At 46.2% G+C, this 24,473-nt stretch overlaps 1 protein-coding gene across 1 annotated transcript in view; it reads right to left on the bottom strand.

Annotated features, from left to right (window-relative positions):
- Positions 1-18,265: 18,265 nt before the first annotated feature.
- MED10 (mediator complex subunit 10) overlaps positions 18,266-24,473 on the bottom strand; it is a 6,709-nt gene continuing 501 nt past the window's right edge. Inside the window, exons 2-4 of the mRNA XM_005857893.2 lie at positions 23,525-23,608; positions 20,849-20,951; positions 18,266-19,118 (exon numbers count right to left, since the gene is read on the bottom strand). Coding sequence (XP_005857955.1) covers positions 19,020-19,118; positions 20,849-20,951; positions 23,525-23,608 — 286 coding nt within the window. The 3' untranslated portion in view covers positions 18,266-19,019. The remainder of the gene's footprint in view (positions 19,119-20,848; positions 20,952-23,524; positions 23,609-24,473) is intronic.

Here is a 24,473-nt window from a genome sequence, read left to right as displayed (position 1 = left end):
AGAAGCAACATCTTGGGAAGGTCACCTGTCAACCACTCCAGAGGCAATGGCGCCTATGGCAGGGGCGCAAACATCTATGCCCAGGCAGGTGAATGGAGACAAGGGGACTACGTTACCTCTAGTATCAGATGGAGGCAGGAACTTCTTTGCAGAGCAAGGAAGGGGGCCTTCTGGAGCATCTAAACTTGGCAGACGTGTGCGAGCAAGACAGGGAGGCAGCAGCTCCCTGAGACTGAAACAGCAGCCCTGCAGAACGGAGACCCCTGACACAGGGGCTGAGGAACGGGAGATGACAGAGGAGGCTCTCAAATGGCAGGTGGCTGCACTGAGCCATGTCTACTGAGCTGCAGTGCTGGGCCGTCTGAGGATTGCTCAGCAGAGGGGAAAGGATGCAAGAGTGGCAAAGCCACTCTGCAGTGCCAAGGAGGATGGATTTGAGTGGGGGTGGGGGTGGGGATGGAGCTGGGGGAGGTGTAGAGACCAATCAGGGGACTGTTGCAGTCCCTGCCTGGACAGCGGGAGCAGAAGCAGCAAGTGTCGGGGAAGCTGGGAGCAGACTCCTAGGACCATGTATCAGTCTGCTGGGCTGCATAACAGTGGCAGGGGAGGGCTCCGGCCAATGGCCAGGCTGGTAGGCAGGAGACTAAGGTTTTAGTCCCTGAGAGGGGCCCAGAGCAGGAGCACAGCTTCATGTAGCTTTGGGGCTTCTGAGCACCGGAAGGTGCCCAAGGCCACCTCTGGTCTCAGGTGACTGCTGAGTTCTACTTGCTGCTGTTGCTACTTCCTTGTGTTCATGGAAATTCCCCACAACCTCCACACAAACCTGAGCCACAAGAGCCTGGGGTGGTGGCCTAGGCCTGAGGCTTGTGACAGGCTGGACCCCAGACCCTGGCAGAGGGAACCAGTCCCTATCTCTTGAGAAAAGAAAGGCCAACTAGTGTCTTGGGAAAACCCTAGGGCTGGGCCCCAGGGGTCTGGATTCCAGAGCCAGCTCTGTGCCTCCTGAGCCTGCTTAATCTCAACAGGCTCCTGTCTTCTTATCCAGAAAAAAAAGGGCTTTGCTTGCAAATCTCTAAGGTGATTTCAGCTTTAAACCGCTCTGAATCCCATCTTCCTGCTGACTGACATTATAATTTTACAGAGGCCTTATCTTCCCTGCAAATGATCTTTAGCGGCAGCAGCCTTTCATCCCAGCTTAAGTCGCCCTGACCTTTTTATCTAGTGGTTAATGAACACCCTGGTGCTGAAGGCGCTGTCCTGGCTGCGTGTGTGTGGTCCTGGAGGGTCCTTCCAGGCGTGGGAAAGCCGCTTACACGATTAACACCAAGAACACAAATCTCCCTTTGGCTCCTCATGTGGTTTCCCCAAGCGCAGTGCAGGAGAAGGTGGTCTGCAGCGGGGCCCTGGATCAAGAACGCTGGCTCACGTTTCCTGCCTCATTTTTATCACCAGAAGGGCTTGTCTCGTGAGAAGCCACATGGTACTGTCTGTCACCCATGGAGGTGGCTGCAGACATGGCCAGAAAGGCCCCACATCAGAAGGTCAGTCTCATCTTGGTGCCAGGAGAACCTCCCACACTGGACACCTGTCCTTACACCTCTGACAGGAGGGGGCAGGCACGAGTGTGTCCCCGACAGACCAGGGAACGGTGCACAGGAGCTCTAAGACATGATAGGTTCTGTGGTTCCCAGTGCAGCAAAATAGACCTTCGGGCGAATTCTTATGTCTCTATTTGCCTTGCATTCATATTTTGGGACATCATATTATCAATTTTCCATTAATAAATACGAGTTTATGAGATAAGAAGTGGTAATGCATATGTTCTCATCACACTCAGAAAATGTTGTAACTATGTATGGTAATAAATGTTAACTAGACTACTTGTGGGGATCATCCCACAACATAAACAGTATTGAATCATTAAGCTGTACACCTGAAACTAATATAATGTTATGTCAATGATAACACAGTTAAAAATATATATATTGTACACCTGAAACTAATATAATGTTATGTCAATGATAGCACAGTTAAAAAATATACACACACACACACACACACACACACACACACACACACACATTAGGAAAAGTATTTCATGTAACAAGCCAGTCTGATATCATTGATCTGGCATCTATCCATACTTGTCTTATTAAAGGTACTAGGAAAATGCATGTGGGTTGTTATTTTTTCACACATTATGCAATGATATATAGGATATTGCCTCTATATGTAGCTTTAAAATAATTTCACCTGTCAAACTGCGCAAGTAATAAAAGTGGAATACTATTTTTAATTAGTTACGAGACATTTGTGAACTATTTAATAACAAGCTTCTTTTAATTGAATTTCATTTTTTGTCTCAGAGTAATTCTGACAATATTATGTGCCACCCCAAAAAGCAATAACTGTACTGAAAAGCAATAATCTTTGGACTGGATATCTGTCTATAAAATATTTTCCTCTTATAGCTGGAACCCCAATATAATATCAGCGACTAGTGGAGAGGTGGGAAGGGGAGGTAGGAGAGACACAGGGTTTGAAAGCTGCTGACACAAAGGGGGCTGGCTGCAGCGGCTGCTGCTGTTTGTTCTACCCGAGCTTCATTTTATAAGGTCCGCGTAAGGGCATCACTTGGTAAATACCAGGGAGCTCTCTCTGCAGGACTCCTGGGCTCGGTAAACACACTCAGGCACGATGCTCATAAACTGGCCGTCAATCATACAGGCTCCTGGCAGGGGAGGACATCCCAGCAGGTGCCATCTGGCCTTGGGTGTCTTTGGCTAAGCAGTGTTGGGGAGTGCCTCTGGGCAGTGCAGACCCCACCCCTTCTCTTCAGGACCTAAACTACTGCCCTCGGCATTGGCTACATCACAGCTCCTCTCCTCTCTTCCCATAGAGCAGGGACAAGACACCAACAGTGGCAAGAGGCCAAACAGAGGGTGCCAGTACCAGTTTCAAATGAAATCAGGACCCCCCGCCACCCTGCCTGGAGCAAGGGTCAGCAGGAACTTACTGCCCCTTAGCATCTAAACCCATGCCTGGCTGGAGCCCTTTCATTTCCTCCAAAACCATGGAAGGAGTGTTGTGGGTAAGCCAGTGGCCACTTGAGCCAGCCCACAAACACCTGGTAACTTCAGTAACTAACAATCACACTCCCCAATAGTTTTACAATGCACTCAAGGATCTAATTTAAGCTTCAGGTCTAAATTACAAAACATCCACATTGTCCTGGGCTGTACTGAAGAGTATTCGAGTCCCATGCAATTCAGCAGACAGTGATGCCCAGAGGAAAAGGGCCTAGCACTTACCCTGGAAAGGCTCCTGGACACTGTAAGGAAAGCACTACAGTGTGATGCACTGTGCAACCTCATCAAGGGGCGGAGGCAGCATGGCTGTTCCACTAGAACTGGCAATCAGGGCAGCCAGCATCTGACCTGGGTCTGGGAGGATGAGAGACAGAAGTGAGTTGCACTCCAGAAAGAGCTGACAAGGTGGAGGGGGGAGGCAGGAAGGTGGCCTGTGGATGTGACTAGATATAAGCAGAGGAAGGGCTTTGGAAAATGAAGAGCAGGTGGGGCCCCAAGGTGAGAAATAAGGGGTTGGTAGGGGTCAGATGCACTCATTGCCCAGACTAGAGGGAGGCAGGAGACAGGGGGCCACAGGACAGTCAATCACACGGGCTCCTGGCAGGGGAGGACATCCCAGCAGGTGCCATCTGGCCTTGGGCATCTTTGGCTAAGCAGTGTCGAGGGAGGAGCAAAGCTACTGGAACTTGTCGCCTCCCCATCTCTCTCTGCCCTGTCACCACCACCCACACAAAATGAGCCCTAGAAAATACAAGAAGAATCCCCAGATTTAAGACAAGAAGACAGAGACAGTGAGAAACCTCAAATGGTTGATTCAAACATCAGAGGGCAATCCACACGCATATGATCCTTACCTCATGCCATTCAAAATTTAATTCCAAATAGATTATAAATCTCAATGTGAAAGGCAAAGCAATGAAGCTTTAAGAAAAACATAGGGGAAAAGAAAAAGAAAAACAGCACTAACCATAAAAAGGAAAAAATTGTTAAATTGGGCCACATTAAAACTAAGAACTTTTGTTCATCAAAAAACACAATTGAGAGAGGAAAAAACCAACCTACAGAGGAAAAAGACATTTACAAAACATATATGCAAAAAAGGTCATACGTCCAGTGTAAAACAAAAACACCTACAATTCAATAAAAAATTAAAAAATACAGACAATCAAATTCAAAGAACTGGACAAAGGGACCAGCGCTTCACAAGAGGATAGCCACATTGTCTATGAACAGATGAAAAGATGGTCAGCATCACGTACCAGTATATCACAACATGGCATGGTCAACACACTCACCAGAGCTGCTGAAAAGAGAACGAGGCAATGCCAGCTCTGGGCAGAGTGAGTGACGGGCTCTGGTCCTCCCCTGGGGAAGCAGACTCATGGCCTTGGGAACAGCAGATATAGATGCTGAGACGATGCCTCCCTCTGGTCAGCTCTCACACTGCTGGGTGTTCACACACAGCAGTGAGCATGTGTGTGTGTGCACCAAGAGACGTGATCCGACAGTAGTCATAGCAGCACACTTGTAGTGGCCAAAAAGCAGAACCGATCCACTGCCCACTCAGGGCCGAATGGATTAACAACGTTGGTGAGGTCACACACAGAAGGACACCAGGATGAGAATAAAGGCGCTACAACCACATGAGGGTCAAATTCACACCAGATGGCAAGTGAGAGAAGCAGACACAGAACACACACAAAACTCCATGAATGTGTAATTCAAAATCAGGCTGTTCAGAGGTGGGGTAGAGGGTCCCTGGAGTGGGGAGCAATGACTGACAGGAGGCACAGGGGGTTCTGTTACTTTATCTGTACCCTATTTGCCTGCATGTGTTCAGTTTGCAGCAATTTGCTGAATTATGCCCTCAGGATTGGTGCATTTTCCTGTATATCTGTGTATAGTGGGCTGCATGGTGGCTGCCAAAAAAATATGCCCATATCCTTGTTCCCAGAATCATATATGACAAAAGAGTTAATATTCCCTTATTTAGCAAAAGAAGTCATTAAATTGAGGCTCTTGAGAGGAGGCACTCATCCTGGATTGCCCTCGTGGGCTCTCAATCTGAAATGAGATTGTCCTAAGGGACAGAAGGACACACAGAGACACAGAGAGAGCCAGGTGAAGACAGAGGCAGAGATTGGAGTGAAGCTTCCATGAGCCAGAAGCTGGAAGAGGCAGGCAGGGTCCTCCCCCAGCTCGGCCCTGCTGACACCTCAATTTCAGACTTCCGGCCCCCAGAACTGTGAGAGAATACTTTTCTGTTGTTTTATGCCACTACCTGTGTGCCAATTTGTCACAGCAGCCCCAGGAAACTAATACTCTTATACGTCAATGAAATAGGAAAGAAAGAACAAATAAGACCTAAGGAGGCCTGGGCCCCACCCTAGACCAAACAAGAGAGAACAGTTAAAAGATGGGGCCTTAGCAGCCTTACAGGGATGCCAACAATACCTCACCAGGTATTATGATTTTACTTTGGTTAATGTGCAAACGCGCGCTGTGTTGGTAATGACCTGCGTTCGCTGAGCAGAGGGGGCTGGGAGGAGGAGCAGCTTCCTGCAACGAGGGCGGCGGCCGGGCCAGCTGTCCCCGCCAGACACTCTGCTCCCGGACCCATCCGTGCACGTGGCCTCGTGGTCCCATGGTCCTGTGGTCCCGTGGTCCCCGTGGTCCTGTGGTCCCGTGGCCGAAGGTGAGGAGGCAGGAGCCATTTCCTCACTGGGGAGAACTGGACGCCTCGTGTTTGTTCTGCTGATAGAACCAGTTCCACCCGCTTTGTTAGTGGGAAGAAAAAGCCTGGGGCGTGGGGGTGGAGGGGGCTGAAGGAGTGAAGAATAAGAATCGCACACACACACACACACACACACACACACACACACACACACACGGCTGCCTAACGCTCCATGGAAAGGCTCTCAGAGGGGAGCAGAGGCCTTGCCAGGAAAACACAGGCGATTTCGGGCTGCACAGCGGCCCTTCAAGGCCGGCTGTCGTGAATCTAAAGTGAGTGCATAGCCCAGTCGTGTAATTTTCTCCTGCAATGTTCAGACACTCGGGGCAGATGGATGGGTTTAATCAGAGCTGGGATGTTTCCAAGTGAATTATAAAATAGAGGGAAGAGGGCAAGGGAATTGAGGGTGCATAAAAGGAGTGAGTATATGGAAAACTGCAGAATCTTAGCTGGATGAGGAGGGAAATGAGGAGGGGGGAGCTGTGGAGTAGACATGGGTAAGACGGAAGAATCAGAGGCCTCCAGGAGGGTAAGAGAGCTCGGCAGTGGGGAAACACCAGGAGACCGGGCAGGTGAGGAGGCAGTCCAAGGGAGAAGGCTTGCAAGAGATTTTGGAGGAGGCAAGGACTCTGTGGGAATGGCAGGCCCGGGTATGTCCGTGGGAGTAGGTGGCTGAGATGAGCAGGGGGAAAGATAGTTGGAGCCCTGAGGAGGTCACAGAACAGTGACCAGGCACTGAAGATAATTCCCTGGATTATCTTCAAAGGGACCCATGACATAAAAATGGTGATTGGAGAGAAAATGGAGGGAACACCGTGATCTGGAGCCACAGTCTCAGGAAATGAGGGAGAGGACCCAAAGGCCAGGCGTGACAGCATGGAACCTGTGCCTGAGAGGGGCTGCGGGTGTGAGGGAGGAGGAAGGAGGAGGCTCAGGGAAGAGGTGGGGGGGAGCCAGGAGGGCCCCTGCTCCACGGGGACCACGGACAGTGAGAGGTAGAACACCGTCCCTTTGGAGGGCCTCGGAGAATGGCCGATTTCTGCAAAGGGAGCTTTCAGAGAAGAGGCTGAGGATCAGCGAGGGTTTCTGCACACAGGTCTCTGGAGTTGACGGAAGAGAAATACATCAGAAAGAAAATGGATGGACACTGGTATTCTACTATCCATGGGAATCCTACTATCCGGACAGATGGATGAAAATGCATGAGACAGGCATCTTCCTAACCTTCCAGTCCTGAGAGTTCACAGAACAGGTCCACGCTACGTCGCTGCAGCCTTCAAACCCTCCCCAGGCAGGTTGTTTTATCACGCCCCCTTATAGATGTGGAAAGCAGGTGAACTGGGAGCAAAATGAGTCTGTCCCATTCCAAGGGACATTCCCTGGTCCCTGTGTGTGACATCAGCTGGGAGGCAAGTGAGGCTCAGAGAGCTTCCGTGGGAGACACCTCTCCTGTGGTTGTTCTCTGCTGGGGCTGAGCAGGTCGGGGACTGTGTTGCCTTGACCCACACCCTCACTCCAGTATCAGTGCGGTCTCTCACGCTGCTTCTTGCTGGGCTGCTCATGGAGAGGGTTGCCTTAGTGCCTAGAAGCCCTGTTTCAACCTCAGTCCCTGCAATGGCAGGTCCCTCCTGCTGCCCTTGCCGGACGCTCTTCCATACTTTCTGGAGGGAACCTCTTGTGTTCTTCCAGCCAATGGAGATTTCTACAAAGGACCCTCTCTGTGTCCAGATGCACACTGCTGCTTTGTATGCACTCGAGGGTACAACAGAATGAGACCCTTCCCCCTGAAGAATCCAAGATGCCACTGGCCAGCGGAAAGTGAATGACCTCGGGGTCGGAGGCTTTCAGGAAACCTCATGTATTAGTTTTCTGCTGATGCTGGAACAGCTTACCACTACCTTAGCGGCTCAAAAGAGCACAAATGTATCTTTGTGCTGTAGAGGTGAGAAGTCCAAAAACATTTTCACTGGGCTAACCTCAGGGTGTTGCCAGGGCTGCATTCCTCCTGGAGGCTCCGGGGGAAAATCCGTTCCCTTGCCTTTTCCAGTTTCTAGAGCAGCGGTTCTCAACCTGTGTGTCTCGACCCTTTGGCGGTCGAACGACCCTTTCACAGGGGTCGCCTAAGACCATTCTGCATATCAGATATTTACATTACAATTCATAACAGTAGCAACATTACAGTTATGAAATAGCAATGAAAATAATTTATGGTTGGGTCACAACATGAGGAACTGTATTTAAAGGGCCAGAAGGTTGAGAACCACTGTTCTAGAGGCTCATGGCCCTCCCTCCATCATTAGTGCAGCAACATTGTCTCTGCTCTTTTTCCCTTCTGTACTCCCATTGCCCTCTGATTCTCTTCTTCAGACTCCCTCTTCCACTTTTAAGAACTCTTGTGATGGCATTGGGCCCAGATAATCCAGGATAACCTCCCTACGTGAAGGTCAGCCTATTAGCAACCTTGATTCCCCTTCCTCATCACTAACATATCCTCAGGCCCCACAGAGTAGGATGTGGACAGCCTCGGAGGCCATTATTCAGCCTATCACACCTCAGAGGCAAGCTCTCCTCTTGCCCCGACTTACATTATTCCACTGGGTTCCGGACACGGCAGAGAAAAGACGACGGGCTCCCTTGGCACCACCCTGAATCAGGCTGAAGCATCCTGATGAAGAGGCTCCCTCCAGCAACTACACAACCTGTACAGGAGCCAACAGCATCGATAAGTAGAGAGAGCTCTAAGTCACAGCTGCCAGAGCCTGAAATTCTAAAGTTTACCATTCAAAACTGGAGAGTTTTTGCAATTTGTGCTTTGTTCCCAAGTTAAGTGACCACCAGGGAGCAAGAACCCACCAGGGCTGAAGTGACATGGTCTCCAAGCTGAGAGACTGAGGCAAAGCAGAGACTATGGTGAACAGACCCCAGAGAGAAGCAGGATGGAGACAGGGCCCCAGCCTTCCTTCTTAAGGGCTTTACTTGGGAGAGAGGGAAACAGCTGGTACCCACCTGCATTGTATCAAGAGGCATTCAGGACAATTGCTTAGAGGTGATTTAATTGTTTAATAATGGTACCTTATTTGTTCTGTTCTCAACCAAACCTCTTGTGTTCTTCCCAGCAGAGGGGAAGGAACAGTATATATTAAGCACCTATTTATTAACAGGTCAGACCCTGAGCAGAGTTTTCTCTACTTTGCCTACAGGCATTGCTGAGAATGCAGACATAGGTCTCAAGAACCAACTGGTAACTAGGTTTCAAATTCTAGCAGTCAATCTTTTCACAGTTCTACCCCCTCACCGCCATGGGGGCTCGAGGGTAGAAAAGTAACAGAATAAACAAAGAGAGACTTTCGGGCCAACAATTTTGCACAATGCAAATAATTTTAACTTATTTTATTTATTTATTTTTATTATTGTCAACACTATTTTATTTAAAACAAATACCAGCCTATGAAGCCATAGATAAGAAATACTTTTTTAAAAGTCTGCTGAGGCAGGTTTGTTTTTTGTTTGTTTGTTTTTTTGTGTTTTTTTTTCTTCCAAACTGTATGAATCCAGGCAGAAGTCCTTTTCCTCTGACATGAGGGGATGCTTTGCTGGAAAGATTTGAAGATAACTGACTGTCAGAGCATCTGCTCACCCTCCTCGTCTGCCCAGCTGCGAGGCCCAGCACATTAAAATCCCTGTCAACCTCTTGGTCCTATTGTTCCTCCCAGAGCCTCACACCGATAGCATTAGAAATGTCTGCAGAACTGGGCGCAGGTTGTGTATGACTGTGTTTAACTTCCTCTCAGAGTAAAGTACAGTATTTAGGCTCATGGAGCCCTCAGGCCTGCTCTAGAAGTCTTCCTCTGTGACGTTGGGGTTAGACTCATTGGGGCAGTTCTCCTGGCCTTAGCTGGGCTCGCTCATGGATCTGTGCTCAGTTGCCGGGTTGGCTGGGGGCTAGCTGGGGTTGTCAGGGGACTGGGGTTTGGACATCTTGGGGTCCATCATTCCACCCACCACAGCAGCAATACCTCAATCCACCAGTGAGGGAGCTGGAGCAATTGCAAGGGATGAGTGAGAACCTTACAGGGCATCCTGGCGGCAATTAGCTTGAATTAGCCCCGAACATGCTGACCAGGGAGGATCTCCAGAGATATTTTAAGTAAAAAAAGTGAAATGCTAAACAGTGCATATCATAAGATCCATTTGTATCTGTATACGCATAAACATACTTAGAGGATTTCTGGTTTGCATGGAAGAAAGGATATACAGTGGGGCCTTGACTTATGAGTGTCCCGACTAACGAGTTTTTTGAGATACCAGCTGTCTCTCGGCTGATTTTTTGCATTGAGTTGATAGAGTAATTTGAGTTAACAAGCTCCTTAATGAGCTCCTTAACGAGCTTGGTCTTGGAACAAATTATACTCGTAAGTCAAGGCCCCACTGTACTAGTATATAGTTAATAAGGAGGAAGCTAGGGTCTGGAAGGTGCCATCCACACTGCACCATTTGCATTTCACACCATGGAAAACAGCATATGAAATACCAGTAGTAAGTGTACTATCTGGTTTTGCTTGCCATATAAGATAGCATTTGTACAAACAAAGGACTACTGAAGCTTAACAAGAGTGCAATAAAAAACTGATCCAAATCAATACCGTTTAAGCCCTGTTATATATATGGGGAGGCTGCTGAGCTCTGAGCTGAGTAAGATTTTTGGATGCACAATAAAGACAGCGAAGACATGGTTATTAATAATAGTAATGATAATGGCCTCCATTTGCTCCTGCAATGCAATTAGTTTCACAGTGGGGCATGATATACATCTGAGGACTAGCATTTGGTTTTCACTCGCACCCCCAACTTAAAGGGGTCAGACAACAGTTTACATAAAAGGCCCATCCTGTGTTTTGTTTTGTGCCTTTATTTCATAACTCAACCTCTCCCAGAGCCCCAGCTGCTTCTTTTGATTAAATCAGTGGACAACTGTGTTAGCAGCCCCTTGGGACGCGGATGCTGCAGCCTGCGCGCGCTCGAGAATTAATAAACACCACAGCACAAACGGGCTACCCAGAGGGCACCTTAAAATATGTGTATCTCCCCCCAATACACTGCCAGGGACACATGAGGGTCCCTGCGGGCTTGACTGGGGGAGGTGAATGGAGAGCATGTGAAAGGGAGGGCAGGACCAACCTCCTCTTCATCCTGAGCAATCTCAGACTCAGCCCCTTTGGGGGAGGGAGGGCGACTGAGAAGGACACAGATCAGAGCTCAGGGCATTTTCAGGGGAAGAGTGGGAGGGAGAGGGAGGAGGGAGGTGGAGGGAAAACAGATAGAAAGAGGAGGCGGGAGACCCGTAAACTCTGGAACCGTCTATTCATCCATCACCTTCCCCAGCCTCGGGAAGGCAAAGGCGCCAGGAATAGCAAGGTCGAAAGAGATGATCACAGATAAAGGAGAAAAGATGAGAAGTGGAAAATAAACTGGGGGCGAAGCTGTAAAGAGGTTGCTGCTGCTGATACAGACACTGGCACTGTCACAAAGGCAGGAAGACAAGGACCACTGTCCCTCCTAGACCCCCGGCCCCCCTCACCCATCACAGGAAGCGTTTTAGAGCCACTGTGCTCCCAAGTTCTTCCAGCTCTACACACAGGGGCCAGCCACCTTAGGGACCAGGGCCGACACCTTCAAGCTTCTTTAGCAGTTTGTGCATCTCAGCAGCGGCATCTGGACACTGATTTGGGACACACAGACAGGGGCAGAGGTGAATCCAGCCTGGGAGGCATTGGCGTGGACCTGGGGCAGGACGGTGTCACTCACCTGCAGCTCATAATGCAAGGAGAAATGGCCATGGACCCCAACGCTGCTCTAGCATCTTTACCATCGATGTTATTACCCAGCATTCCCAGAGTGAGCCTGTGGAGGACCCGAGTCCTGGTCCTTCTCATTTCAGCCTCTGTCTAGATGGTGGAAAGTGACACAGCCTTCCTTGTACCTTTGGTTCCTAATATAAAAGTCCCCATATATTTGCCAAATAACAAAATTTAAAAAATTCATAACACTGCATCTGGGATCTAAACTTACTTATATAAAATTTAAAGTTTGAGCTTTAAGTTACCCCTACCAGTAAGTTTCTGCAGGAAAGGACCAACATCAGCACCCGGTGTGTGGGGATCGAGGTCTCTGTTCTGTATGTGCCAGAGCCAGCCCTGAAGGTTGCCTGACAACTCCCATTCCCAGTCCCCTCCCCGCCTGCCTGCCTCTGCTCTACAGGTTGTAAAAGCTAAGATCTAGATCACCTAACCTCCCTTGCAACTAGGGGTGACCATGAGATACCATTGTGGTCAATGACATGTGGGCAAAAGTCTCTGAGAGGGAGAGCCCTTCTAGAATAAAATGGCAATGCCTCCACAGGAGAAGGCTTTTTGCTCATCACCATTTGCCTTTCTCTTCTATGCTCTCCCTATGTGGAATGCAGAGATGATGCCTGGAGGTACAGCAGCCTTCTTGTGATGTGAAGACAAAGCCACTTATTAAAAATGGCAGAGGAGAAAGGCAGATCCTGTGAGGGCTTCAGCTGTTTTGGACAGATAACTTGGAACTGCTTGTCACAAGAGAAAAACTAACCTCTATCACTTGAATTCCTTGTTAGTTGAACCCTCCCTAATTTGAAGTCAACCTACATAAAACAGTAGGTAGAGGCCAATGATTGTAATAAAATAGAACTGTAATAAAATGAGTGTAATAAAATTATACACATATATACATATACATTATTTTCAGTTATCCAATTTATTCCGTTTTAAATTATCCAGTGAGATCTAGTATGTAAAATTGTTTTTAAATTTTAAAGTATTGCCTTGGTCGGTGTGGCTCAGTTGCACCAAAAGATTGCCAGTTCCATTTCTGGTCAGGGCACATGCCTGGGTTGGGGGCTTGGTATCCGATAGAGGGCGTGCAGGAGGTAGCCAATTGATGTTTCGCTCTCACATGGATGTTTTTCTCTCCTTCCCTCTCCTTTTCCCTCTCTCTAAAAACCAATAAAATATATGTTTAAAATATCATTAAATAAATTTTAAAGTATTTTTGATGTTATATAAGATTGTTCACTCCTAAAAGCCTTTGAAACTTCAAAATTAGTGAAAACAAAAATAAATGTTTCTGAACCTTTGTGAAAAACCCTAGTCCAACGGGGACTCACAAAAAAAGTCGGAAAAGCCCTGCTGAAAGCAAGATTCCAGCAATCCTGCTTGTCTCGCACATGAGTCCCCTAATTACTGGGCAGTAAAAGGCCTTGTGAAATGGAACTCAGTCACAGAACCCCACGGAGCCCGGGTAAACTGATACAGTGCAGAGCTGGACGTGGACCGGGACATGAAAGAAAACAAAGGGACAAGTCTGACAGCCTGAGCACCATGTGAGGGCGGTCCCACCTATCTGCTGCTTTGCTGATTTCAGATTCTGCACCAGACGATGCTATAAATAAAGTCAGCAATAAATATTCCGTCAGCGCATCCCTTGTTCTTGCAGCCTGTGTGTGTTCAGCTGCAGAGCAGTCCTGGCCTCGCTTCAGCTCTCATTATCCTAATGGCTCTGCCATAAAAGTGGCAAAAAAGACTGCTCCTGTGACCCCACTTGTCTGTGCCCACATCGCAGGAGCGGCCGATCTGTCCGATTCCATGTCTTGGCAGGAAAAGTTTAGAAGGAAATAACAAAGGGCCTGAGCACTGTCTTACCAAGCATGTCGTTGCCCACCATGGGGACATCACAGCATCTCCATCTTCCTCCTCGCCCTCCTCCAACCGGTGCTAAGTGTCCCGCTGGGCCAATGTGTTAGCAGCCAAGAAAACCAAACAGCTGCTCTGGGAACCAAGACTAGCAATGGGACTCGGTAGAATTAAGAGAGAATTAATGAAAGGAAGTGACTCCTATTGACTGGTCACTATTTACTGACTGACTGAGTGAGAGCTAAAATGTTCCAAGCACGGTAGCGAGTAAACATGGTTGTCTGTTTGGACGCCATAAAATCTGCACGTGGGAACGTGAACCTGCAGCACGGGCTCTGGGTAATATAAGTAACTGTAGCCAGCGATGGCCGCGAATCAGCACTGGCCTGCTCCTGTATCTCCAAGGTGCTTTAAAACTAAATGGATGTGTGCATCGCATTTCTGTGTGTTCACAGTGTGTTTACCAAATGAAGCGAGCCATTTTCAATGTTTGTTTTTTAAATGGTTCGCACAGAAATGCTTAGTGAGAGCCTGTGGATGATGTGCTACCCGAGGGAGCCTGTACTCACCAGCTCAACAGAAAGATACAAACATCCCCCTCCGTAGGCTCGTATCAAACGAGGACAAGGATGTGCACTGCACGTGTCAGTTATCCTCTCCCGGAGCATCCACATGAGCATCACCCAGCACTGCCCCACACGGGGCCCGGGATCCCCTCCGTGAACCTCGGCCCCAGAGCTCCCGAAGCTCCCACAGAGGCTATTACCTGTGTCAGAGCTGCCTGGGCAGCACACACCTTTCCCGCACTGCTGGGTTTTCCTGCTGCATGGAAGCCAGTCCCACCCTCAGCACATTTGCAATAATGAGGATTTACTGAAGTGTGTGTGTGTCAAGGCCGTCTGCAAAGATTCCTGCTTTCTCAGCTTTCTAACTTTCACTGTCACCCACATTTCTTCCTTATCACCGAGCCAGTAGGCCTGTGTCTTTTTTTTCTTTTTGTATAATTCCATTTCTTCCTTTCAAAAAGCAAAAAAAGAATCATATGGGACAAGGAAGACAAATGGTGCCGTTTTCTCATGGACACACACTAGATTAGTGTTCTCACAAGTCCTCTGTCTTAAACTCTGAATGTATGGCCTGTGTCCACTGGGAAAAGGGGCACAGATATGTACTGTGGGCAGTGGGTGGGCTCTGGGCCAGAGGCACCTGTCTCTTGCCATGTGGGCCTCTCCATAGGGCAGCTCCCAAAAGGCAGCCAATGAATGGTCTTGTTTAATACAGCTGCCCCACCCACCGAGACCAGTCAGGCTGCAAGTAAGAGAAACAATCTTCTATTTTATCTTTATTTTTGGTCTCCTTGTTATAGTGATTTCACCTTCACCTTAATACAAAACTATTTAACTTTTCATTTTTACCTAAGAAATATTAGTACATGCATTAAAAATTTTTTATGTTAAAAAAAATCAATGAAATCTAAAGTTGGGGTGCAACAATTCAATGATAACGAATGCTATGTAATAAAGTTATTTGTATTTAGTATAGCTCTGGACCAAAATGGTATTACAATAGATTCTTTAAAACTATAATAAATTGGATACGAAGTCATTTTAGAGTCAAATAAACAAATGACTGTGCCCTTTAAGACAAGCAACATGCTTTCTATAATAATAGGAATAGCTATCACATATCTGGATCTTTTTGTCAACAACCAAAATTTGGCCAAAGGCTGTGTGAGGGTCCCCAAAAGGAAAGAGGCAAACATGAGAAAGCCCCACATCGCTGATCCAGGGACAGCAGCTCAGCTGGGCAAAGGCAAAGTTAATGGACCAGAAGTCCCTGCAAACAGCCTGCCCTCAACAGATCCTAAATGGGCCAGGATAAAGGGAGTGAATGAGAATGTGAAGCCATTGTGAACCAGGTCTTTTTTTTCTGTGCAGAAACACACATGGTGGTCCGGAAAGATCATTTAAAAACCGTCTCCATTCAGTTTCAGCTACAGAGTCCTCAGCCAGCCACCAGAACTGCTTTTGATGGAGTCTAGCCATTTTCTTCACATCATGAGCTCTGCCCACTGTTATGTCATAGAGTGTAGATGTATGGTCTGGGCAACACCCAGAACTTTCTTCCTGTGGGAATAGAACAGTCCTTTCCAGGGTCTAATGCAATTGTGACACTTCACTTCCACTCTGTCACACAATTGCTTTGTGCAGTTTCATTTGGCCACTGCTAGATCCATGCATGATTCCCCAAATACCTAGACTGGTTTGTATCAGGCACATTTTAAGTCCTAGAGCAAGTATGTCAAACTCGCAGCCCACAATGAATATTTTTGTGGCCCAGCCAATATAATAGTATGTAAGAAACATTGAATAAAAATTTCATAACTTAATTTTTACAATATCCCGTTACACATAATCCTATATAATAAAAGGCTAATATCCAAATCAACCGAACAGCAGAACAACCGGTTGCCATGACACGCACTGACAACCAGGGGACAGATGCTCAACGCAGGAGCTGTCCCCTGGTGGTCAGTGCACTCCCACAGGGGGAGTGCTGCTCAGCCAGAAGCCGGGCTCACGGCTGGTTTGTGCAGCAGTGGTGGCAGGAGCCTCTCCCGCCTCTGCAGCAGCGCTAAGGATGTCCGACTGCCGGCAGTCGGGACATCCCCCAAGGGCTCCCAGACTGCAAGAGGGAGCAGGCTGGGCTGAGGGACCCCTGAGTGCATGAATTTCATGCACCAGGCCTCTAGTTATTAATAACGAACTACAACGTTCACTAATGACTGATTACTATAATCATGTTGCATTAATTTCCTTTACATGCCTTACAAGCAGGAGCACCATTTCTCTCCACTAATACTAGCAGCGAATATTTTAGCAGCCATTTGCCATGTCATTAATCTTGGACTAACTTGTTTGGTGTGTGGAACAGGAAGTATTTCGCTTTCAGAGAACAAGAAAAATAGGTTTGTTTGCATTGCGCTTATTAATTTGTGCAGTTATTCAATGTCTGGTAAGTTAATGTTCAAGAAAAAATATTTTTATTAAAATGTTCTATTATTTTACGTTAACGATTTTTCATTTATTTCAGCCCTTTGTATTCCGCATGTCTCTATCGAAATATACCTATGTTTTTATGAAAATTGAAGCTTTTGTTTTTAGGCGGCCCACATGAACTTAAACCTTATTTGGCCCATGTTAGCCTTTGAGTTTGACATGCTTGTCCTAGAGCAAAGGAACGAGTAAGGCTGGCATGATCCAGGCTCTTAGGGAGATTACAGTTTCTGCTGTAACTTTCAGTGCCTTTGATACTGTGTCAAAGGAAAGATTAACCAATAGACCAGCTCTGCTCTGAGGTCTCAGAGAAGGTGAGCTAATGCAGGTGCTTTTACACTGCAACCTAGAATATGAGTGAAGTAGCCAGGTAGGGAGATGAAGCACGAAGGAAGGGAAGTGCTGTGTTGGGAGAACTAAATACTAGCATCACTGGAGTAAAAATAGCAAGGAAATGGGGCATTTAGGAGACTTAGGGACACCTCCATACAAAGGCAGAAGTGGTGAGGGAGAAAAAGGAGGCAAGAATGATGGACCTGGACAAGAGGCAGGGCCACTTTCTGAGAGGGAGACACCAAGGAGATGTTTGGGTGGGAAAGATGCCGAGTCCAGCTTTAGGGACACTGAGCTGGAAGCACCTGGGAGACAGCCAAGTGGAGAGGAACAGAAAGTTGGGTTAAGGATGTGTAGGACTCCCTTAGCAGGGATGTATACAAACCTGGGGATCTTGGCACAGAGTATAACTGGAGCCACGAGATGGATGAGCTTGCCCAGGAAGGTGTACAATGAAAGAGAACCCGAGAAACCCAACACTGAATTCGCAGGCAGAGTGTGTTGGTTAGAAGTCAAGGGAGGAAAGGACTCCAGTGCAGCAGCCCTGGAGGAGTGGGGCCTAGAATCAGCATTTTTAATAAGCTCCCCAGTGGTCCCACCAGTGGGCAGATCACCTTGGAGAAACACTCCAATTTGCATATAGCTTAGATTACCATAGGTAGACTCTTAATTAATGCTTGTTGAACAAACTTTTTTTTTTAAATAACAATATACATTGGCAATCTCTCATCATTGTATATATTCTTTATTCTTTCATTCTTTTAATCACTGTGTAGTACTCCATCAAATGGATAAACCATAATTTAATCTAGCTACTGTTTATAGACATTTAACTTACTGCTTTTCCTTTTCCTTTTTTTCCTATTATAAACAATGTAACAATGAACATCTGCCTATTCTTCCATAAGTTTATCTTATTATTATTAGTGTAAGAGCTTTATATACAATCGATATTTAGCCCTTTGTCATACATAGTCATATTTTTCCTTAGCTTTTTGTCTTTGAAGTTTATTGTGTTTTTGTAACTTCATGTTTTTGCCCCGTGTTAGTTTGGGGTGTTTTTTAACATTTATATAGCCAAATGTATTCGTTTTTTCCTTTGTAACTTCTTGGGTTTGTGGCACTCTTAAAAAAGACAGCTGCCCCCTAACATCACTGGGTCTTTAAAGGATCAAGCATTGTATGCTCTGTCACTCCTTGGATCAATGGTACCTGTCACTTGGACGGAAAGGTTACTTCTGTCCAGGTGAGTGGCAACAGAGCAGGCTATCTGGTTATTCAGGGTTACAATGTGACAACAGCAGTAGTCAGCATCTGGGTCGTCATTGACTACAATACTTCAACAAGCCATTCACATATTTTTTATTTGATAATAACATAATAAACTACCCAGGGACATTACTGATGTTCCCCATAGATGAACATTTGCCTTTGAAACTAATACCTTGTTATTTCAGAGCTTAAGGGCAATAGAAAATGAGTATGGCAACCCTGAACAAGCGTAAATCCCATGATCCACTTCCAGAAGAACAAATTTTATGAATACTATCCACACTTTAGGGAAGTAATAACTGACTGTTTACAAGATGCACTGCACTATACTGTAAAAATGTTATAAAATAATTACATGGAGTAAGTCATATAAGTACTTAAAAGACTTTATTATATGCTTATGTCTAATTGAAATCCACGTAAACAGTCACATTAAACACATTCTTTATGCATTATACTTGAAAATATAAAATACAAAACCAATTCCAGTATTTCTCATATTAAACCTTTTCTTTAATTTTTTTAGCTTTCTTTGACATCATAATAAAATGAAAAAGAGAAGTACACAAACAGAAAAGTCTTAGGTAATATTTTTAAACCCTTTACTTTACCTACCGTATTTAATATTTCCAAGATAATTCTGCCATACAGGATCAAATGCATCACGCTCAAAAATGTGCGCTCACCAGCCCTCTGCAAAGAGGGGGCTGCTGGCAGCACAGCTCTACAAAGTCCTCTAGGCCTCCTGTCTCTGAGGCCGCTCAGTCACAAGCTGCCTGAAGGTTACGGTGATTCACACAGGACTAGATGTTCGAAGAGGAAGTTACGACGGGGGATGGTCCTCCCCTCGGATGCTTCGGTACTTAGCCATATCTTCTGGAAAGACTTTAGAAAGCTCTTGAATCAACAGGCTTTTAAATTTCTAAGAAGAAAAATGTACACTGTCAAAACAGCTTTGTTTGTGACTCATCACCCAAATTAAAGACTACCCCCACCCCTAGAGCCCTCTGAATGAACAGAATCTGCTTTGCCCTCACGCAAACCCATGTTCCAGTGCTGCCTGCTCATTGCCCACGGATGTAATACTTGGTGAACCAGCTGCAAATAACACTTGCAACTATGTTACAGGTACATTAAGAACTACCTGAAAGAGAAATTCACCTTCAAATACAACGTCTTCCCTCCTGCTTCAAAGTGAAAACAGGCCATCCTATAGGGAGCCAGCCACATAGGTGGAAATGATTTTTGCACACAGCACACGTAACAGGAATCTTCAAATAGTACTTAATTAAGCAATTAATTATTTGAACCACATCACACACACTGTGTGCAAACAGCTCAATCAAAGCTTTCAGAGCACCTGGAAACCTGTCTACACTAAATGCCATGGCTTCCTGACCCTTATTGGCTTAACATTCGTTGTACGTCAGTCTTAAAGGAAGCAAAGTACCTATCAGCACCTCAAAATCTTTCTTATAAGCTACACTAAGAAGAAGCTGTATGGATATAAACAAAGATGTAATACACAGGTAAGAATACTCTCAAAGGAGACTGCACTCCAACAGGATAATAAACACGCACTGCGCAAAGGAAGGCCATGGAACGGCACAGTGACATTCCCAGGTCTCAGACAGAATGAGGCCAAGCGACAACAGAGGCAAACTGAAGATAAATCACACAGTCCCCATGCAGTACCACCAACAGGAAACCTCTGCATCACCCACAGAAGCGTGGTGGGACCGAGCAGAACATATTTGGACCACACCCTGTCCATATAGAGGAGATTTCTGCTTGACAATGCAACTCACTCACACAGCAGTCCGAAGAGTCACAACTCACTACTGATTAACGTTGTTCTATGCCCCAAGGGTGACACTGAGTTCAACAGCAACTCAGTCCCAAGCTGACAAAATAGAAATGAAGCCACATTAACAGTCACAGCAAAGCCACCTCCAGGCACGCTGCCTATCATCAGTACAGATACGCTGGGGGGACACTGGGAAGCCCTGCAACCTCACACGTGACGCCTGTCACTGTCATCCTGAGTGTCTCTCTGCTTGCTCCTCACACTGTCTGACCCTAAGAGGTCACAACAGAAACGGAAACCATGTGGCTGGGCCAGAATCAGGAATGGGGATGGAGAGGCAGAGGCTCATTGTATGAGGCCAACAGAAACGGGAAACCAGAAAAGGGATGGCACCATCCAATTAGAGGAAAAAACAAACCACACAGGCTCCAATTTGGGACCATATCTGAGTGAATTTAAGTAAGAAAAAACAACATATTTCCTGCTGTAGATGCCTCATCACAGCCAAGAAACAGAGCAGGTTCTCTGCGGAGAACTGTGTGACAGGGGATATGGTTTAAGAGTCTGGAGTCTGAAGCTGGAGACCAGCACCCGCGAAGAAAAACAGAATGAGGATTCAAGACTCCTCCAAACCAAAGAACCACAATTACCGGAAAAGGCCCAACAGAAGGCATCACTGATATTTAACTTTGTTTACTACCTGGTATACAATTCAGAAATCTCAATTCTGTAATGTAATAAAATAGGTGATGTTTTACCAAGTATGGAAAAAAACAACAGTCTATTAACCAAATTTGCTTTTTAAGGCTTTATGTCCTGACGTTTTCTGTTTATAGGAGCCTTACCTTCATCGTATCAATCTTCCCTTTAACTTGTTCATTTTTCGCCAGAGCTCTTTCCAGGCACTCTTTGGTGTAGAGTTGTGGGTTTCGACCTTGATCTATATATCTGGAAACAGGAAACATGTAATTAACACTCTCTTGGCTGATATCTATTCTCAGTTTTCTTATGGGGCAAAAAAAAAAATTAGTTGTATATAACTTCACACGGCCTGTTCAGAAGAAACGGTGTCCAGGAACCAGGTACGTTAGGATGCCTTCATTTATACAAGGATAGATGATTTGCTCCCTTATCACTTGTAATAACATGAACAACTCATAAAATCAAGTAATGATCACTTAATAACCTGGCAAGCTCCACAGCCACACCACTTCACACGTGCAGCATCCATGCCTCCCAAAGGCTTCATGGCCATTACCATCTGATCCTCACAACCTGCGAGGTTAGGAAGCTCTTGATAAGAGAACTAAAAGTGGGCCAGGGCTTCAGGCCCAGCAACATGGGGGAGCCAGGGAGAGTCCTCCAAAATGCAGCCTACACTCCAGGTCCCCATCCCCTTGGGGATCCTCTGTGGAGGGAGCTTGGGCTGCTGGAAGAAGAAGGGGGGAGAGCTGCAAGTGGATAGCCGGGCCCTGCTCACCCCAAGATTACTTTAAAAACTGTTCCACTCTTTCAGTTCCATTAAATAACCTCAGTAACTTGAATCTAACAGAGAGAGGGATTCTCTCCAATAATTTAACAGTATAAAACTGTTTCTTGAAATTTTCAACACTTGTCTCCAAAATGTATTCATTATCCCAAAGATTTCACTAAGCATACTGCATAGACAAATATGCACATTTTACCAGGTGTAGGCTACCTGCCTACTTCTGTACCTTGAAGACCTTCATATCACTCAATTAAATCGAATTATTCATTACAAAGAAACAAAAATTACCACCACCACATTGCCAAGTCCGATTTATGTATTTTAATGCTTCAGTTAAAACAAAAAATCACTTCAGATCAAAGGCACTGTTAAGTTTCTGTTAATGGCATAAAAACTGGACTCTAATCATGGCAGACAGCAAAAATTACCAAATCACAAGTTCTAGAAATTCCATTGTATTGCAATGTTTTTTGAAATGATGGAATGAAGGAAGCAGAATTATGGTTAATTCTAAACAAAATCCATCCATTTCCAGAGAAAAAAAACCTTACAGATTCAAGTGTCCTAAATAGACAACCATTCAACAGCACTATTATTCAGATTGGGCCCCACTTCTGCCAACACACCACCCTGTGAGGTCAGGAAGTGCTGGACAGAAGGGCCCAGACTTACATCTTTATCTTTGTTACAGACACAATGTGTCTGCCAAGTATGTGAAGGCCACCGTGAACCTGGAAACTCCTTCTACTTCATGCAAAAATGCCTAACAGTTTGCATCACTGCTTATTAGAGCCCAGAGGCCACCCATTCCCAATACCCCAAGTGAGTCTCCCCTGCCCCTTCTGCCCACCTGCTGGGGCTGGGACTGTGGCTGAGCTGGCTGAGGCCCCACTCCCTCTGACCTTTAGCAACCTCTCCCCATCATCTTACTCTCATTTGTCCCTCTTTAATGACTCAAGTAGTTACTGGCATCTGTCAATACACACATCCTGCACATTCATGACCAGAAGAGCACTAATGAGGAAGGCAAAGTAGCCTCCACCTTCCCACACTTCACAAGCCGGCATCATCACCAAGAGTCCAGAGCTTAACACATGTACATGACCTTCACCCACCTGAAGCCAGAGAACTCAGTGGGGCTGACTGAGAAAACATGACACCATGGCCAAAAGGCAAGGATGGAGCCAAGCCTGTGAAAACTGCAGCCTGAGTGTCCTATCTTTGTGGACAGCTGCTGTCTCTCTAACTTCTGGGGATGTAAAATAACAACAGCTCTTCCTTTATTGTTCAAGGAAATTGGTGGTTTACATTTGCAGTTATACCAAAAAGGGCTAGCATGCTTCTGTAGATCAGAGCCAGTTTCAGGAGGAAGAGGCTATCTGTCCTGAAATCAGGGGTGTGATAACCAAACCAGTGTGATAAAGCTTGGATTAAAAAAAGTAAGAAGTTTATTTCCTGGATGCATTCTCTGGGCCATGACTGTGGTAGGCACATAAACTCCTGTAGAAAACCGTGAACAGCCTTCCCAAACTTACTTGGCCTAAGAAACTTTTTTTTCAACAGTGTATATATATATATCCACCTCCCAGAAGTAGCAGTCCCAGGGCAGTATCAGAGATACTAGACCAGATTACTTTTCAGGTTGTTTCTGGCTATAATTTTTTAAAAATACAATCCACTTAAGACTTTCTACCTTTTTTCTCTTTTTTTTTTTAAGTTAAAAAGGAAAGTTATATGGCTGTCCTTCTAGCTAAGCAAAACTTTGAGGGTCTATGATGTTTTTCCTATTTCATACGCCTCTATTCACAAGTAACTCTTTTTCAACAATATTGAGATTTTTAAATTGCTAATCCCATCAGAACAGGAAACTCCATGTGGGCAGGTGTATTTGCCTATTTTCTTCACTGGCATATCTCCAGGCACCTAGGCTGTGCCTACAACATAGCGGCAGGCACTAAAACACCGGTGACTGAGCAGTCATTACACTACAATTAAACAAGAATTATACTTGAATATCAGAAATGGTACTTACTCAAAAACTTCTAAAGGTACAGTAATATCATGAAGCTGCTGTCTGCACTTATCAATATCCTGTAAGCCGGTCACGATAAAATTCCTGGGGGAAAAGGCAAAAATGGGGGCATTTGGTTAACTCTCCATGACACCATGAGCACCATCCACAAAAGTGCTCCTTCCACATACAGGGGATACACGCAGCTCATAATTTTTTGGTTACCTACAGAATTCCAAGGAAGGATTTGGAATTACAAACTATCCTCAGATCTTTGTTGATTTGCTTCCTAAACTAGCAATTGCCAATACTGGGGGGCAGGAACCAATCCCCTTGAGAATCTAATGAAAAATATGAACCTTCTCTCAAAAACAGTTACCGTGATGTGCATGCGATTTTGTGCGTGGGTTTCAGAGAACACATGAGGTAGTGGACTCCAGCTTAAGAACCCATCCTCCAGGTCTGGGGGGAGGAATGCCATCACTACCTGGTTGAATTTTAGTTCCCCTGGTGGGGAGCCCTCCTACGTCACCGTCACGGGGCTAGTCCCACAGCACTGGGTATGTAACACAGGGTTGCAATCATGTCTGTATGCCTATCCTCCCTATAACGCTGTGAGCTCTTCTCCAGAGCATTCTCTTCGCGTGTTTGCCTCGGTCCATCCCAGGGCCTAACGCTATGGCCAGCACAACGCTGTTGCCAAAAAATATTGGTTAATAAACGGTCTGCGGCCTTTCTCACCGCCCCCTCCCCGCTTCAATTCCTCCACAGGCAGGCCGCTGCAGCAGGTGGTGTCAGAGCACTCCCAGCGAAGCCTGGGAGTCACAAGTGCGCAGGGAGAGGCTGAGATAATGAAGCGTGACTCCCTCGCCTGTGGCCCCAGGACAGACACTGTATTGTCCGGCACGATAACGTCTCCCAATGGGCCCTCCAGGTCCCAGCGAGGCAAAGCGGGGAGGAGGCGGGCGGG

Source organism: Myotis brandtii, unplaced genomic scaffold (assembly GCF_000412655.1).
Source record: "Myotis brandtii unplaced genomic scaffold, ASM41265v1 scaffold115, whole genome shotgun sequence".
In the NCBI taxonomy this organism is placed as follows: Eukaryota; Metazoa; Chordata; class Mammalia; order Chiroptera; family Vespertilionidae; genus Myotis; species Myotis brandtii.
The sequence above is the reverse complement of the archived record's forward strand: the minus strand, read 5'-3'. Positions and strand labels throughout refer to the sequence as shown.